Source organism: Oncorhynchus masou, chromosome 6, assembly GCF_036934945.1.
Source record: "Oncorhynchus masou masou isolate Uvic2021 chromosome 6, UVic_Omas_1.1, whole genome shotgun sequence".
Lineage (NCBI taxonomy): Eukaryota > Metazoa > Chordata > Actinopteri > Salmoniformes > Salmonidae > Oncorhynchus > Oncorhynchus masou.
In genome coordinates, this window is record NC_088217.1 from 51,983,669 (window position 1) to 52,000,923 (window position 17,255).

A 17,255-nucleotide genomic window follows, 5' to 3' on the forward strand; every position below is an offset into this window, starting at 1 on the left:
TGAAGATAAAACAATAGAAATAAAAAATATAGCTGTGAGCAGCAATGAATGGGGTTCACAGGATGACAGAAAGGACACAAGATCAACTGAATAACAAAGCAAGCACTCTATAATGTAAGAAATATCTTCCTTTATGTGCAATCCAGTATAAATACAAAGCTGAAGCTGACGTATGGTTCATGAGGAGAAGAGGAATGCAGATGATTTTGTGCATTATCGTCAAATATACAAAGAATTAGTTAATAATGTGCTAATATGCATCTTTTGGTGTAGTATGGCCATCTTTGAATCCGAAAGACCGAATTTGGACTTTTAGTCCATGAGAAGATTTTTTATGGTTATTTTAAGCATTAGCGTTACATAGTCAAAAAAATGAATTGTTAATAGTTTCCTTATTCTTTCCAACAAAATATGGTTCATGGTAATGTCTTTGATTATCTGACAAAGTTGATAAGTTGATAAGCCATTGTGAAGTGGAATTACAAAGGATTCAACAAACCAAGTATTTTTCTAATAAAGATAAAATAATGCACAAAGAAAATATGTTTTTATTTATTTTGTGATGTTTGGGTGGCAGGTAGCCTAGTGGTTAGTGTTGGGCCAGCAACCGAAAAGTTGCTAGAACAAATCCCCAAGCTGACAAGGTAAAATTGTGTCATTCTCCCTCTGAACAAGGCAGTTAACCCACTTGCCTAGTTAAATAAAGGTTACATTTAAACATTTAAAAAATAAAACATGTCATCTTCCTTCGGTTGTTTGGTGCTTTCAAGATAACTGGGAACTCTGTAAAAAAAACGAGGTCAAATAATGACGTCAGTGATCTCAGGTTGGAAAGTCAGAGCTCTCGAAAGAGGCCCGAGCTTTTGACTTGAAATTCCCAGTCCTGAAAGCACTGAAGTCGGAGATTTCCCAGTTCCAAGATGTTTTGAATGCGGCATTGAATGCACTGAAGTCAGAGATTATCGAGTTCCCAGTGGTTTTGAACGCGGCAATTACGTCAGAAGGGAACAGTGAAAGAACAAAATGGAGGAATACGCACGGGAGCCATGGTGAGTGAAAGCATCTAGTGAACTAAATTGCAACACAGTGTTGCTGGTATCGTAACAGCACAGCGATATAATCTGTTAAAATATACATGAAATATATATTTAATCCAAACGAATATTTTAAACCCCTAAACCGTCCGACTCCGAAGATGCTAGCTAGCTGAGTTGCTAGCCCACTTCAGTGACCTTGTTGAGCGTTCAGACGCTGCAGTTTGATATGTCAAACGTTTAGCTGTAATGTCACGTGTACATTGTGTGATACACATTATTCACCACAAATTATGAATAATTCCCACATTTGTTTAATGCCCATGTAGTTAGCCCTGCTGCTAGCTCACTCAGTTTGCAATGTATGATGTAACGACACGTCTGCATGCTCCCTCATACGAAACCATATATATGAAGTAATTATCAGACACCGATAGTAAGTTAATAACTGTCAGTCCACTATCTAATGTGATATGCTAGCAATTGCAAGGGCTAAAGTTGCTCAGATAATGTGCTGTGTTACTAGCTACCTTTCAAGATTCTACAGTAGCAAGTTAGCTAGGTGACGAACCTACTAGCACAACTTTGCTACTAGTGTTGTCACGATACCAGGCCAAGTATCGCGATACAATGGGGAAGGGGGCATATTTCAGACATGCAACGCAATGTGCTTTACAGGAAAAAAACAACAAGTAAAATAAAAGCTGAAATATTTACAACAAGAAAGAACTAAAACAATGACACAAACTGAACAATTTAAAAGCACCCCAAGGAAAAGCAAAGCTAAAAATATGTTTTAAGATATCGTTTAAATATGTCCACAGTTTTAGCCCCCTCAGGTTCTCACAGTTTTAGCCCCCTCAGGTTCTGCGGCAGGTTATTCCAGAGGCTGGGGACATAATAACTAAAGGCTGCCTCCATGCCTCTTGGGCATTGGGATAGTTAAAAGGCCAGTGCCAGAGGAACTGAGGGACCTACTGGGTACATAACTTAAAAGCATGTCTGACATGTATTGGGGAAGGAATATACATACAATTAATTATGCATGTCCTTGTGGCAGTAAGAGGAAAACACAGTATGAAACCTTCTTTACTCTTCAGTTAACACACACACGCTTTCCCTCACACACTTGGTGGTACCACCGCCTTCGCCCTACCAACACGGTCGGAGGTCACGTGTCTGAAGTCACGTGTTGCTGATGAAATCGTGGGAGACTTCCAGAGAGTGGTGAGGAGATCAATAAACCCATCAACTTCGGAACACACTCAGGACTTGAGTGATGCAATTCATATTCTCCATTTCAGTATTAAAAAGAGCAAGAAATTCAAATGAACGTCGTTTTACGAAATATAAACCTCAGTAACCGTTAAACATTTAATTTGTTAAACGTGTCAAGTCTCGACATCATACATAAACAAATGCACGTGTCGTATAAATAGGCACGCCACTCCATTGTTTTGTGTGAAATTGTGCAAACCAAAAAATGACGCCGTGCCTTATGGGATTCCACTTCGCTATGAAGCCGGCAGCGGTGCAGGCTCAGTCGAAGTGCCTACCAGGGGGGCTAATTAGCCCCTACACCCTCGATAATTTTCAATCCCTCCGCTTTGGGACACTTCTGCAAATGAAAGAGGCGAGGGCAGAGGGGGATTTGGGATTTAGCCACTCTGTCTCCCTCTCTCAAAATCACACACACCACTCTCTCACCCACAAACATACACACACTACTCCCAACTTAAAAATTAATCTACAAACGATACCCCATAATGACAAAGCAAGAACATGTTTTTAGAAATATTTGCAAAAAAAATAAAAATAATTACCTTTACATAAGTATTTAGAGTCTTTGCTATGAGACTTGGAATGAAGCTCAGGTGCATGCTTTTTCCATTGTTCATCCTTGAGATGTTTCTACAACTTAATTGGAGTCCACATGTGGTAAATTCAATTGATTAGACATGATTTGGAAAGGCAGACACGTGTCTGTATTAGAGGTCAACCGAGTATGATTTTTTAACGCCGATACCGATTATTGGAGGACCCCAAAAAAGCCGATACCGATTAATCGGCCGATTTTAAAATAAATAAATAATAATAAATAAATAAAAATGTTGCATTTTTTTTTTAAACTATATATTTTATTTATTTGTAATAATGACAATTACAACAATCCTGAAATAACACTTATCTGTTATTTTACCAGGTAAGTTGACTGAGAACACGTTCTCATTTGCAGCAACGACCTGGGGGATGAATGAGCCAATTGTAAACTTAATATAATACAATAAAATCAATTTAGCCTCAAATAAATAATAAAACATGTTCAATTTGATTTAAATAATGCAAAAACAAAGTGTTGGAGAAGAAAGTAAAAGTGCAATATGTGCCATGTAAGAAATCAAACGTTTAAGTTCTTTGCTCAGAACATGAGAACATATGAAAGCTGGTGGTTCCTTTTAACATGAGTCTTCAATATTCCCAGGTAAGAAGTTTTAGGTTGTAGTTATTTTAGGAATTATGACTAGTTCAGCTGGTATTATATCACAATGAGAGGCAGGTGGTTAGAGCGTTGGACTAGTTAACTGTAAGGTTGCAAGATTGAATCCCCGAGCTGACAAAGTAAAAACCTGTCATTCTGCCCCTGAACAAGGCAGTTAACCCACTGTTCCTAGGCCGTCATTGAAAATAAGAATGTGTTCTTAACTGACTTGCCTAGTTAAATAAAGATGTAAAGGTGTAAAAAAAAAAATGGCCAAATCGGTGACCAAAAATACCGATTTCCGTTTATGAAAACTTGAAATCGGCCCTAATTAATCAGCCATTCCGATTTAATAGGTCAACTTCTAGTCTGTATAAGGTCCCGCCGTTGGCATTGCATGTCAGAGCAAAAACCAAGCCATGAGGTCGAAGGAATTGTCCGTAGAGCTCCGAGAAGATTGTCGAGGTATAGATCTGGGGAAGAGTACCAAAACATTTCTGCAGCACTGAAGGTCCCCAAGAACACTGTGGCCTCCATCATTCTTAAATGGAATAAGTTTTGAACACCAACACCCTTCCTAGAGCTGTCCGCCCGGCCAAACTGAGCAATCGGGGGAGAATGGCGTTGGTCAGGGAGGTGACCAAGAACCTGATGGTCTCTCTGACAGAGCTCTAGTGTTCTTATGTGGAGATGGGAGAACCTTCCAGAAGGACAACCATCTCTGCAGCACTCCACCAATCAGGCCTTTATTAGAGTGGCCAGATGGAAGCCACTCCTCAGTAAAAGGCACATGACAGCCCGCTTTGACTTTGCCAAAAGGTGACCTAAAGGACTCTGACCGTGAGAAACAAGATTCTCTGGTCTGATGAAACCAAGATTGAACTCTTTGGCCTGAATGCCAATCGTCACGTCTGGAGGAAACCTGGCGCCATCCCTATGGTGAAGCATGGTGGTGGCAGCATCATGCTGTGGGGATGTTTTTCAGCGTCAGGGACTGGGAGACTAGTCAGGATCGAGGGAAAGATGAACTGAGCAAAGTACAGGGAGTTCCTTGATGAAAATCTGCTCCAGAGCGCTCAGGACCTCAGATTGTGGTGAAGGTTCACCTTCCAACAGGACAACGACCCTACGCACACAGCCAAGACAACTGAGGAGTGGCTTCGGGACAAGTCTCTGAATGTCCTTGAGTGGCCCAGCCAGAGCCTGGACTTGAACCCGATCGAACATCTCTGGAGAGACCTGAAAATAGCTGTGCAATGATGCTCCCCATCCAACCTGACAGACCCTGAGATGATCTGCAGAGAAGAATAGGAGAAACTCCCCAAATACATCTGTGCCAATCTTGTAGCGTCATACCGAAGAAGACTCGAGGCTGTAATAGCTGCTAAAGGTGCAGCTAAAGTACTGAGTCGGGCCTCCCGAGTGGCGCAGTGGTCTAAGGCACTGCATCGCAGTTGTGCCACTAGAGATCTTGGTTCGAGTCCAGGCTCTGTCGCAGCCAGCCGCGCCCGGAATTCCCATGGGGTGGAGCACAATTGTCCCAACGTTGTTCGGGTTAGGGGAAGGTTTGGCCTGCAGGGATGTTCTTGTCGCGCTCTAGCAACAACTGTGGCGAGCTGGGCGCAATGCACACTGACATGGTCGCCAGGTGTACGGTGTTTCCTCTGACACATTGGTGTGGCTGGCTTCCTGGTTAAGTGGGCATTGTGTGAAGAAGCAGTGCGGCTTGGCTGGGCTGTGTTTCAGAGGTTGCGTGGCTCTCGACCTTCGCCTCTCCCGACTGTAATTACTAACTGGACACCACGAAATTGGGAAGGAAAAGTGGTACTTTGTTTATAAAAAAAAAAAAGTACTGAGTAAAGTTTCGGAATTCTTATGTAAATGTGATATTACAGTTTGCTAAAAAGAAATAAAAATAATATGATTTTTATTATGGGTTATTGTGTGTAGATTGATGAGGATCAGAAACAATTGAATCAATTTTCGAATAACAACAATAATGTGGAAAAAGTCAAGGGATCTGAATAATTTCCGAATACACTGTAGATGCGCAGGAAGAATAGACAGAGATAACCTTTGAGTGAAGACTGGTAGGGGATGAGTCTGGCTGATCACAGCTGCCACGTGAGCTGCGCCTGAAAGTGATGTGGGCATTTTTGGACTGGCGCATACAAGAGACTAGTTGCTTAACAACTTTTTAGCACAGGCGACAGCTGGATCTTTGGATCGGTAGGGCCGAAAAGTGGGGTAGTGTCATATAAACCGGTACTATGGTATTCTAAAATGTTGTTATAAGTATCATGACGTTTTGGTACCGGGATATTACCGTGGTACCGGTGTACATTGCAACATTAGCCTACCGTTATCTAACATTACTTGGTGGCAATCACACACTTTTAATAGCCAGTTGACACAAGCCTTCAGGCTACTTTACACTAGCTAGCTATGTATCATGCATTTAAATGCAACTATGACCCTGAGGCAAACTGGTAAAGACCTGTGTGTTTATCTGCTTGTGTGTGTTCATTGACCATACTGTGTTTTTTCAGTCCGTGGAGAATCGTGGACGACTGTGGGGGTGCTTTCACCATGGGGGCCATTGGAGGAGGGATCTTCCAGGCTGTCAAGGGCTTTAGAAATTCACCTGCAGTAAGTTCAGCCATGCCAATAAATTCCCCCGTGTGCAAAATGACACTGAACAAAAGTATAAACGCAATATAAAGTGTTGGTCCCATGTTTCGTGAGCCGAAACAAAAGACCCCAGAAATGTTCCGTACGCACAAAAAGCTTTACTCTCAAATTTTGTCCACAAATTTGTTAACATACTTGTTTGTGAGCATTTCCCAAGATTATCCATTCTCCTGACAGGTGTGGCATTTCAACAAATTGATTAAACAGCATGATCATTACACATGTGCACCTTGTGCTGGAGACAATGAAAGGCCACTCTAAAAAGTGCAGCTTTGTCACACAACACAATGCCACAGATGTCTCAAGTTTTAAGGGAGCGTGCAATTGGCATGTTGACTGCAGGAATGTACACCAGAGCTGTTGCCAGAGAATTGAATGTTCATTTCTCCACTACAAGCCACTACAATTCCTGGAAGCTGAAAATGTCCCAGTTATTCCATGGCCTGTGTCATGTAAAAATCTAGACGGCGTGAAAATGTTTCCAGTCAATTATTGAACGCGTCTGTGTGGATTACTGAGCTTGTGGAGCTGTTTCTCTCACACCCCCTCACCCTGGATTTGGCTAGGTAACAAGCATAATTAGCTGGTTGGCTTGTTCTTAGAGGTGTGCAGTCTTAACTTGTTTGCATAGCTAGCTAACTAAGAAATGTATGCACTGTCAATCGAAAACGTAGTCGCCCAAGTCTTTGCAATGGCAAAAAATCTCTCCTCACATAACCCTCAGCACTTTGACATGCGATTCCGTGTATTTACATGCTGACCTCACACATCAACAAGCTTGTGATTGGTCAAAGTCAATACTCCTGGCCACCATTGATTGGCAGATGTGGGCACGCGGATTTGCTTCACACACAAGATTTTCGCGTTTGAGGGAGGGTGTGAGAGAAACATCTGCATGTGCTCAGTCATCCACATAAAGCGATGGCATGCATTTATTGAACTGGGATCTTTTTCATAGCATGCCGTCACAATCAGAACGGTTGGAAACTAATTCACGCTAGGAAGATGTTTACATGACAGCATGTATACTCACCAGAAATGTCACAAATTGAGCATGTTTGGGATGCTCTGGATCGACGTGTACAACAGTGTGTTCCAGTTCCTGCCAATATCCAACAACATCGTACCGCCATTGAAGCGGAGTGGGACAACATTCTACAGGCCTATGCGAAGGAGATGTCGCCCCTGCATGAGGCAAATGGTGGTCACACCAGATACTGACTAGTTTTCTGACCCACGCCCCTACCTTTTTTAAGTTTTCTGTGACCAACAGATGTATATCTGTATTCCCAGTCATGTGAACTCCATATAGTAGGGCCTAATGAATTTATTTAAATTGACTGATTTCCTTATATGAACTGTAACTCTGTAAAAAAATGAAATTGTTGCATGTTGTGTTTTATATTTAGCTAGCCTATGGGATATGAAGGAACAGTTAAGTCAATTAGATAACTGTTTGACTGAATTTTGTACTGTGCTGAATGGGTTGGGCATAGTGAGGTGTGAAGAATGAGGAGTTTTGATGCCATCTTCTTTTTGTTCTCAGGGGATGAGCCACAGATTGAAAGGTAGCATGACAGCCATCAAGACCAGAGCCCCACAGTTGGGGGGTAAGTACACGTCAAGTTCAAGCTTATTTGGCTCTTTTGTTCTCAGACTGCAAGTCATTGTTCCTTGCTCTGTTTGAAACCGCGTGAATTATGTTGTGTTGTATTGTAGGTAGCTTTGCAGTATGGGGAGGCCTCTTCTCCATGATTGACTGTGGGTTGGTAAAGGTACGGGGGAAAGAGGACCCCTGGAACTCCATCACAAGCGGGGCCATGACTGGAGCCATCCTTGCAGCAAGAAGTGAGTGATAGTTTAATAATTCACATTTTAAGACAGGCATTGTTGTGAAGAAGGGGCCCTTGCACTGTTTTTCTGTCACACTTTCACACACATACTCATGCAAACAGAATTGCCCTTATACAGCTATCTTACAATAACTTTTGCACAAAGTTCACCATTGGTTCCTTGTTGAACACACTTAATGTATTTCCGCATGCTTAACATACAACATGGGCTTGTAAATTCAGGGCATTCACGTAGACCCAGTGTTTGTTCAATGTAAATGTCGTTTTTTTGTTGATTTACTGTAAAGACTAATTGCTAGTCTGTTGTACTGATTCCTTTATTGTTTGTCCTCAGATGGACCAGTGGCCATGGTCGGCTCTGCTGCAATGGGAGGTATACTACTGGCATTGATAGAGGGAGCTGGAATCCTGCTCACTAGATTTGCTTCGTCACAGTTCCCAACTGGTCAGTGTGCCTCTCTGAGGAATGCTGTCTTAATCTGTAGTTGATTTACAGGGCTACAATGAAGGGTTATAGGGAGTGCAAATGTTTTATTTAATTTGTTGAACCTTTTATTTAACCAGGTAAAACCCATTTGAGGTTAAAAACCTCTTTTGCGAGGACGACCTGGCAAGAAAGCAAAACAGGGAAATAGCAGCGTGTCCATAAAACATTACAGAATACAGAGTATACACAAAACACAAAGTGTCACAAGTTAAAGATACAATTGAAGATTAGAAACAACTGCAGTTATCACAAACGGTGTTGTCGATCAGAGTCTTAAAAACAGGCAAGGACACTAACTCCCCTAACTTTAAAACCTTCTGAAGCATGTTCCAGGATGACAGGGCATTGTCCCGTCTCAGTTCTAGCCTTAGGAACATACAAGGACAGTGGCAACTGTGAACGAAGACTTTATTGAGTGACTGATCTGGTCAGTAAGGAACAGAAATACAACGGGAGTTGTCCCATCAATGCTTTGTTGACAAAAGTGTAGGAGTGCTTTAGCCTCCTGGTGGAGAGAGAGGTCCATTGCACCATAGCATACAAATCACAGTGATGGGTAAGTGAATTTGCATTTGTAATATATCTTAAAGCACCATGATTAACTGTGTCCAGAGTTTAAGGTACTTGCTGAGGCCTTCATATAGACAATATCACCATAATCCAGCACTGATTTTTTTTTTAAGTGCTTATTTTCTGACTTAAATTGAAAAACAAGATTTGTTCATGAAATAGAAACTCAATTTCAACTTCAGTTTCGTAGTCAAGTTATCAATGTGCTGTTTAAAATTCAACTTTTCATCTAACCACATCCCAAGATACTTATAGGAGGAAAACCTATCAATTTGCTGGCCTGTTATAGTTTGAATTTGCAAGTGAGTCCATCTGTTTCCTTTTAAGGAAAGAGAAAACCATAAACTTTGTGTTCCTTTCATTGAGCACAAGTTTCAATTGGAAAAGCTGCCTTTGAAACTCAGATGTCATACCCTCCTGAGCTACACACTGTGTTCTGTCAGAAAGGTAGTTTTGGAACCAATCCAATGCATCAACACTTAAACCAACCTTTTTTAGTCTTCAACAGCTGGGCATGGCAACAGTGTCGAAGGCCTTCGATAAGTGAATAAAAAGTGATGTCCTGAGCATCTAGAATATCACCTACAACCTTACTAACAGCAGTAATTGTACTATGCTTGGCTCTCAAAATTCAAAAGGCACTCGCACATCTGAGCAAACCTTTTGCAGGTGCATGGCAACAGTTGAACAAGATGAATGAAAAAGGAAACCGCACACTGCTCTTGATAGTATCACTGATCTTTAATAAGCTTACGTATCGGCCTCACGGCCTTTGTCAGAGCTTTTGTGATTTAAAAAAAATTGGCACCCTTATGTAGACCTAGCCCCACCCACATCCGTTCCACACATGGAAACGGGTTGGAGGCGAAGGAAATTGAGATAAAACTGAGTAATTATGAAGAAAGTCTTTCAACTGTGAGTTCACAAGGTTTTCTATAACTTTTGCCAAAGCAGACAGTTTAGATATGGGACGATAGTTATCCAACTGGATCTCCACCTTTATGTAAAGGCGTGACATAGGCTGCTTTCCAGACTTTTGGAATGGTATTACTCGCCAATAAAATATTTATAATATGAGTGAGAGGGGCAGCAATGATCTCTGCACCAATTTTGACAAAATATGGATTTAATTCACACAGGCCAGCTGCTTTCTTAATATTAATAGATTTGAGTTCCTTTACAACTTCTGAAAGCTCAGTCTCAGTAAAATGAAATAGATGAACCATAGGTCGACATGTGGCAGTTTCATTCACCGCCTCATTTGAGATGGAGTTCATTATCAAATAAATGCCCAGCTTTAGCATAATGCTCATTAAACATGTCAAGTTTATTCTTCTCAGTCACATCCAATGAATTTGAGGTCAATTTCAGCGCAAGACCAGAGGAGTTTGTGTTAGCATTCATGGATTTAATGGTTTTCCATAATTTCGTCGGATTATTGAGGTTTGCCTTGGTAGATTCGTAGTAGAGGCTAGATTTGTATTTCCGTATTAGCACGGTGCACTTATTTCTCAGTGCCCTGAATAACTGCCATTCAGTCTGGGAATTACCCTTTCTGGCTTTGGCCCATTGTGTATTTTGTTTTTTGGATCAAATCAGAAAATTAACCTGTAAACAAGATTGTCTCTACCTCTTACCTGGTACTTTTTGAGAGGGGTGTGTTTATAGAATGAAAATAGGAGAATACCTCTTCAATATCTGGAATAAGTGCAATCCTATCCCAGTTGCATGCATAAAGTTCATGCAGGAATGCCTGCTCACCGAACTGCCTAAAATTTAATTTGACTATGAACCGAGAGGGCACGTCCAGAGTTATGATGCTAGACGGGCGGGCAGGTGTGGGCAGTGATCGGTTGAAAAGCATGCATTAAGTTTTACTTGCATTTAAGAGCAGTTGGAGGCCACAGAAGGAGAGTTGTATGGCATTGAAGCTCTTCTGGAGGTTTGTTAACACAGTGTCCAAAGAGGGGCCAGAGGTTTACAGAATGGTGTCGTTTGCGTAGAGGTGGATCAGAGAATCACCAGCAGCAAGAGCGACATCATTGATGTATACACGGCCTGAGAATTGAACCCTATGGCGCCCTCAGAGACTGGCAGAGGTCCGGACAACAGGCCCTCCGATTTGACACACTGAACTCTATCAGAGAAGTAGTTTGTGAACCAGGCGAAGCAGTCATTTGAGAAACCAAGGCTGTTGAGAGTTTGCCGATAAGAATGAGGTGATTAACAGTTGAAAGCCTTGGCCAGGTCGATGAATACGGCTGCACAGTATTGTCTTTTATGGATGGTGGTTATGATATCGTTTAGGACCTTGAGTGTGCAATCCAATCTACAGTCGCCAGACCAAACCCTGTAGATGAGAGTTTTTTGAGCATGTCACAGTAGGAGTCAAATGGTAACACAATGTGATCCCTCTGAAAGACTACAGCTGCTATACCATCAGTTAAAGTAGGGTGTAGCGGTATCTCTGGGTTAGGGAGATTTGTTTTTGATCATTTAGACTTTGCAATGAGCCATAACCCATGTAAAGCAGCAATTAAAACCATTTGTACAAAAATACACCTTTTGTTTTTACCACTGAATCCAACAATTCACAAAAACATAAATAAATATATTCTGAGTCAATCTTTTGAAACCTTAAATTCCCTAAAAATGTTAAGTTGTTTCCTACAGGTCTAGTAGAGTTAGAAAGCAAGTGTGTGCCCGAGCGTTCTTGCCTTTAAAACGGTCAGCGCAATCAACAGCCGCTGCAGGAATGTACTGACATGTATTTCGCCCAATGTGTGGGTCTGGTCATTGCTCCCAGTCGCCTTGCAGTAGACTACACCACAGTGAGGCAGAGCGGGCACAGTGGCTAGTCCACCCAGCAGGGGTATCCGGGGCTAGGAAGCCCAGCGCATCTAGACGTTATGTCACAGCGCATATACCGACCTCCAGTTTCCACCGCACAGCAAGGCAGGAGTGGAGTCAGTAGATTCCGGTAGAATGGCAAAACACAGATAAAAAAAAAAAAAAAAATGACCATTGAAGAGCATCCAAGTGTCTGGACCGTCAGTCACAGCACAGATGTATCCTCTCTCGACTTTCAGGAAGGGCACCAGACCTGCTTGATCTCCTTTAGAAACCAGCAGATGTCAATTTAACACTTTGATCCTGTAGGATTTTAGATTTTGTCTGTTGTTTAATGACAAGTCTCGCAGCCTATAACAGTTTTGCTAAGTAATAAAAACTTGGAACACTTGAAAGAAACAGTGTGACACAACACTTCCAACAAAACTGCCCTGCCGCCATCTTGAATTGGATAGTGTTATTTATATTGAACATGGACAAATGACTGCTTACTGCCAAGTCGTCTTATTAATGTATTATCTCTGATGTCATCTCTCAACTCTTCCCTTTCTATAGGTCCCCAGTTTGCTGAGGAGCCAGCCCCCATGCCTGCCCCCTCCTATGGAGGAGACTACAGACAGTACCAGTGAGAGGTTCTTCTCACCCTCTAAGCCTTTTTGAAGTTACAATTAGGAAATTGAGGAAATTTTTACGCAATTACAATTGCACCTAACATTATGGACTGGGTCAGAGAACTGAAGGGCAAATTCACACTTTTTTCCAGAGCCGATGTACAGATTTGCCTTTTACCATCCTCAGCCTTGTCAGTTGTGTTTAGTTCACCCTAAATCGGTTAAAATATCTGAACGAGGGAAAAGCTTGTGGGTTTGTGCAATCATACATGCATGTATACCCTGCAAGTGTGACAGATAAACTAAAGCTGGTGTTGAGTCGAGCTCAGTGCCATAGCTGTCAATGTCCAGTCAAAGATTGATTCTATCAAACTTGTATCATGTCTTTCATGTGTATATAAAGGCTTTCCTGCATGTATTTGGCATGTATTGCTTATTTGCCTTATTGTTCATCGTATCCTGTGCTTGTGCGTGCCGTTTTGTAAATGAAATAACTAGGCTGGTATTTCATTGAACGGTATAAAAGGCAAATATTCATTATGCTGTCCCTGAAATCTTAGGTTTTATAATGACTTATTTATTTTTTTGGTAGTTGATAATTAAATGCTTTATAGTTTATCACCAAGAGAGAAGCAAATTACTGCTGGCAAAGGATGACCTCAAACCTCACCAATTGCTCAGTGGTCCTCATGAAAGGGGTTGATACAACTTGTCTGAATGACAGAAGAATAAAAGTTGTCAAATAAAATGTCATTTTGTAGCTTTTGTTTAACTTTCAAATTATCACAAAGTGCTACTTTATTTCCCCTTAAACTTTTTTGACACTGAAAAGATTTGAAATGGTCTTTGTTGGTGTATGGTTATTGAGTGTGCTCTAAAACATATATTTTAGGATTGTGTTTCAGCAGGGCTGGAGCAAAGCCTGCACACCCAGTACATCTCCTGGATGAGGGATAGCCACCCCTGCCATAAATCATGTCACTTGATTAATATAACCTCACATCTTTTCACACCATTTGCTTTGGTGTTGAGTGGCTGATGTTATTCAGAAGCTACTGGCATCTCGGCCTGGAGAGCTTTGTCTCAAGGACTAAAACCAGAAAACCCAAAGGTGTCACCAATAGAGGGCAGTATACACAAGATATCCTGAAAGATTTGTCCATATCAGTTTTCTTTTCAGTAAAAAGCGAGGTGGCGCACACCCAGAGATAATTATTTAGTGTAGAGGTGCTGACTAACAGCGAATAAACTGTAAGCTATAAAAATAGAGTCACACACTCTATATATAAACTCCCAGTAATTTATTGGGTAAAACACCAACGTTTCGGCATCACTGTGCCTTCTACAGTTTAATGTCATGAATGCTTGAACCAGGTTCTGTCGACAAACTGCAATTTAGTGCAACCAATGACAATAGTGAAGGGTGTGTCATAATTATTAGGTTGATTAGAATGAATTGAGTGAAACTGTTGAAAGAATCGTTTACAGCATATAGAATATATTAGGCTATTGTTCTCATATGGAACATAATTAGATATTGTACATAATATTAGCATCAACATACATTATTGTTTAATTTCATTTGACATACATTTAATTGTTTCCAATTTAATATTTGTTACATGTAATCTTTTGGTTCAACCATAATGCATAGTAAGCATTATCAACAGGGGGAACATATTGGGTATATGCTGATAAGCTGTAGAAATAATATATTAATTTATAAGACTTTGTAAAAAAAAAAAGAGATAATAAAGGAGAATTGTTCATAAGAAGGACCTGAGATCAAAGTTAATATTCAGACCACTAGGGGTCAATGTTTTTAAACAGGATATCCAGTAGGACTCCCTCTAGTAGTAGGATCTCGACCTTAACATGCTCTCTTTGGTAGAGTAATATGCTCAATGCCTGTATATTTGAGGGAGGAGATAGTATGGTTAGCTTCAACAAAGTAAGCTGCTACTGGATAGTCAGTGTCCTTACACCTAATTGAGCTGTGGTGTTCAGCTATGCGTTTTAATTGTCTTTTAATTTCTCCTATGTGGGCTTTCCCACATGAACAGGTGATGAGATAGATTACTCCCTTTGTCTTGCATGAGATGATACCCCTAACAGGGATTTTTCGACCTGTACGTGGATGTCTGAAGAAGGATGTTTTTGTAGTGCAATTGCACTGTGTGCATGAGCCATATTTGTAGCTCCCTTTTGGAATGGGTGTCAAGAGTGTCTGAGTGGGCTCAGGGGGCATGTCAGACCTCACCAAGCTATCCCCAATATTGCGACCACGCTTATAGACCACCAGTGAGGGTTCCTTGAAGAGGTGTGCAGTTTTTTTTGTCCGATTGCAGAGTACGCCAGTGCTTTTTCGGGATTGCTTTCATTTTCCCCCGAACACTTGGTGTAATTAATGCAGAAGATTGTTGCGTTGTTTTCAGTGTTGGTTAAAGTACTAAATTGTATACTTGAGTAAAAGTAAAAATACCTTAATATAAAATGACTCAAGTAAAAGTAAAAGTCACCCAGCAAAATATTACTAGAGTAAAAGTCAAAGTATTTGTTTTTTAAAAGTACTTAAATATGAAAAGTAAATGGAATTGCTAAAATGTACTTAAGTATCCAAAGTCAAAGTATAAATCATTTCAAATTCCTTATATTAAGCAAACCAGACGGCACACTCAGACATAATTTACAAATGAAGCATTTGTGTTTAGTGAGTCTGCCAGATCAGATGCAATAGGGATGACCAGGGATGTTCGCTTGATAAGTGTGTGAATTGGACAATTTTCCTGTCAAAATGTAATGAGTACTTTTGGGTGTCAGGGAAAAAGCATCGAGTAAAAAATACATTATTTTCTTTTGGAATGTAGTGAAGTAAAAGTAAAAGTTGCCAAAAATATAAAAGGTAAAGTTCAGATACCCCCCATAATATTTAAGTAGTATTTTCAAGTATTTTCTACTTAAGTACTTTACACCACTGGATGTTTTTATTCTTTGGTTTAGTTTTGAGCAATTCTTCTCTTGGTTTTTGAGATATTTTCATAATTGCAGCATCAAGAGTTTCATCCTTTTTTGCCTCTCATTTTCATTTATCTGTCATTGTCTTAGCATTGCTGTCAAAATATGATTGGTGGCTACAGATTTGTTTAACCCTGCATAACTGGCTATATGGTCAACCATTCTTGGGGGGAAGGGGATGCATACTATCCGCACGTAGCAGGGTATTGCGGTCTGTGGGCTTTGTGTATAAGTCTGTATGTAATGCACCATTATCTTTGATGATCCATATTTTATTTTTCTCTCATCAGTCTGCATGGTGATATTGAGATATTTTATAGCTTATTTTCAGTGAAATGGACTTACCAGGGGTTGTTCGCGGTTAATGGGCTACCACCACTTTTCATCCTCATAATCCTTATCTCCAGCACCAAACTGTGAAAATGGCGCATATCTGTGATTTGTCGTTAAAAATATAAGATCCTAAAAAATGCTTCTCTGTGACATCACAGTGTCGGGTAGAACCTTTTAACACTATATTTCTGTAGAAATGCACCGTTTTCACATATGTAGACACTGGTTTGGTGCTGAAGATAATGCATATGAAGTTGAAAAGTGGTGGAGTTGCCCTATAACTTGCGAGAATTTTTATTTCTTTATTTACCTGTAACGCACACCTGTCCTCAGCTACAGGCAATTTGAAATGCAGTTGGATAAAAAAATTATCTGTTTGTAGAGGAGCATGATAAAAAGTTGCCAGTCACCGCTGTCACACACCATCTTCATTCTCTTTAGGCAATCTGAACATCCATCCATCAATGTGCTGTTGTTCCTCTAACTCTTTCTGCAGTAACTAAGTTGTCTGGGACTTGAAGACTTGTTACTATACTACTATGACTACGGATAAGGCTGAATTAATTGTAGTAATAATGAGTGAGAAAGTTACAGAGGCATAAGTATCATATCCCCCCCAAAATGCTAACCACCCCTGTTATTGTAATGGTGAGAGGTTAGCATGTCTTGGGGATATTTGTGCGTCTGTAACTTTCTCACGGACTATGTACACCCGATATGGATGAAAATACCCTCAGACAGTCTGCACTTTAACCTCATAGCCATTGTATCATTTCAAATCCAAAGTGCTGGAGTACAGGGGCCAAAACACAACACTGCAAACCTATGCTTTACCTCCTGTATGCCACATCCTCATTTATAATAATTTGCTGGGTGCTTATATTAGTCCCATTTCAACACATGCACAAGTGTGTATTAATATACATGTGAATTGGAAATATATATTTAGCATATCCCAACTTTCCCTGAGATAATATTGGAGAGTGGGACCACAGCCAGGGTCTGCCATTACCAACGGCGACCCTGGAGCAATAAGGGTTGCTCGAGGGCACATCGACAGATTTTTCACCTCGTCTGCTCGGGATTCGAACTAAAGCAACCCAACACTCTAACCTCTAGGCAAGGCTACCTGATTTTGAAAATACGATTGACATATTTGCATAAATGCTTTGGCTGAGTTAACTGATTGGGTTTGTCAGGGGTCATAGGGCCATGATGTTGATTAAAAATAAATCCTGCGTGGAACATATATCCGTAAATAAGTGATTATTATAAAGCATTGCAATTATGAGCTGTGAATTACCCAATGTATTTGTGTTGTTGTATTGTCCT

The 17,255-nt window shown here is 40.6% G+C and overlaps 1 protein-coding gene across 1 annotated transcript; it reads left to right on the forward strand.

The window, feature by feature from the left end:
- Positions 1-942: 942 nt before the first annotated feature.
- LOC135542254 (mitochondrial import inner membrane translocase subunit Tim17-A) lies at positions 943-13,328 on the forward strand. The gene is made up of 6 exons (XM_064969085.1): positions 943-1,049; positions 6,063-6,162; positions 7,751-7,814; positions 7,924-8,052; positions 8,392-8,502; positions 12,520-13,328. The coding sequence occupies exons 1-6, from the start codon at positions 1,024-1,026 to the stop codon at positions 12,591-12,593; spliced, it is 504 nt and encodes a 167-aa protein (XP_064825157.1). The 5' UTR covers positions 943-1,023; the 3' UTR covers positions 12,594-13,328.
- Positions 13,329-17,255: the final 3,927 nt, after the last annotated feature.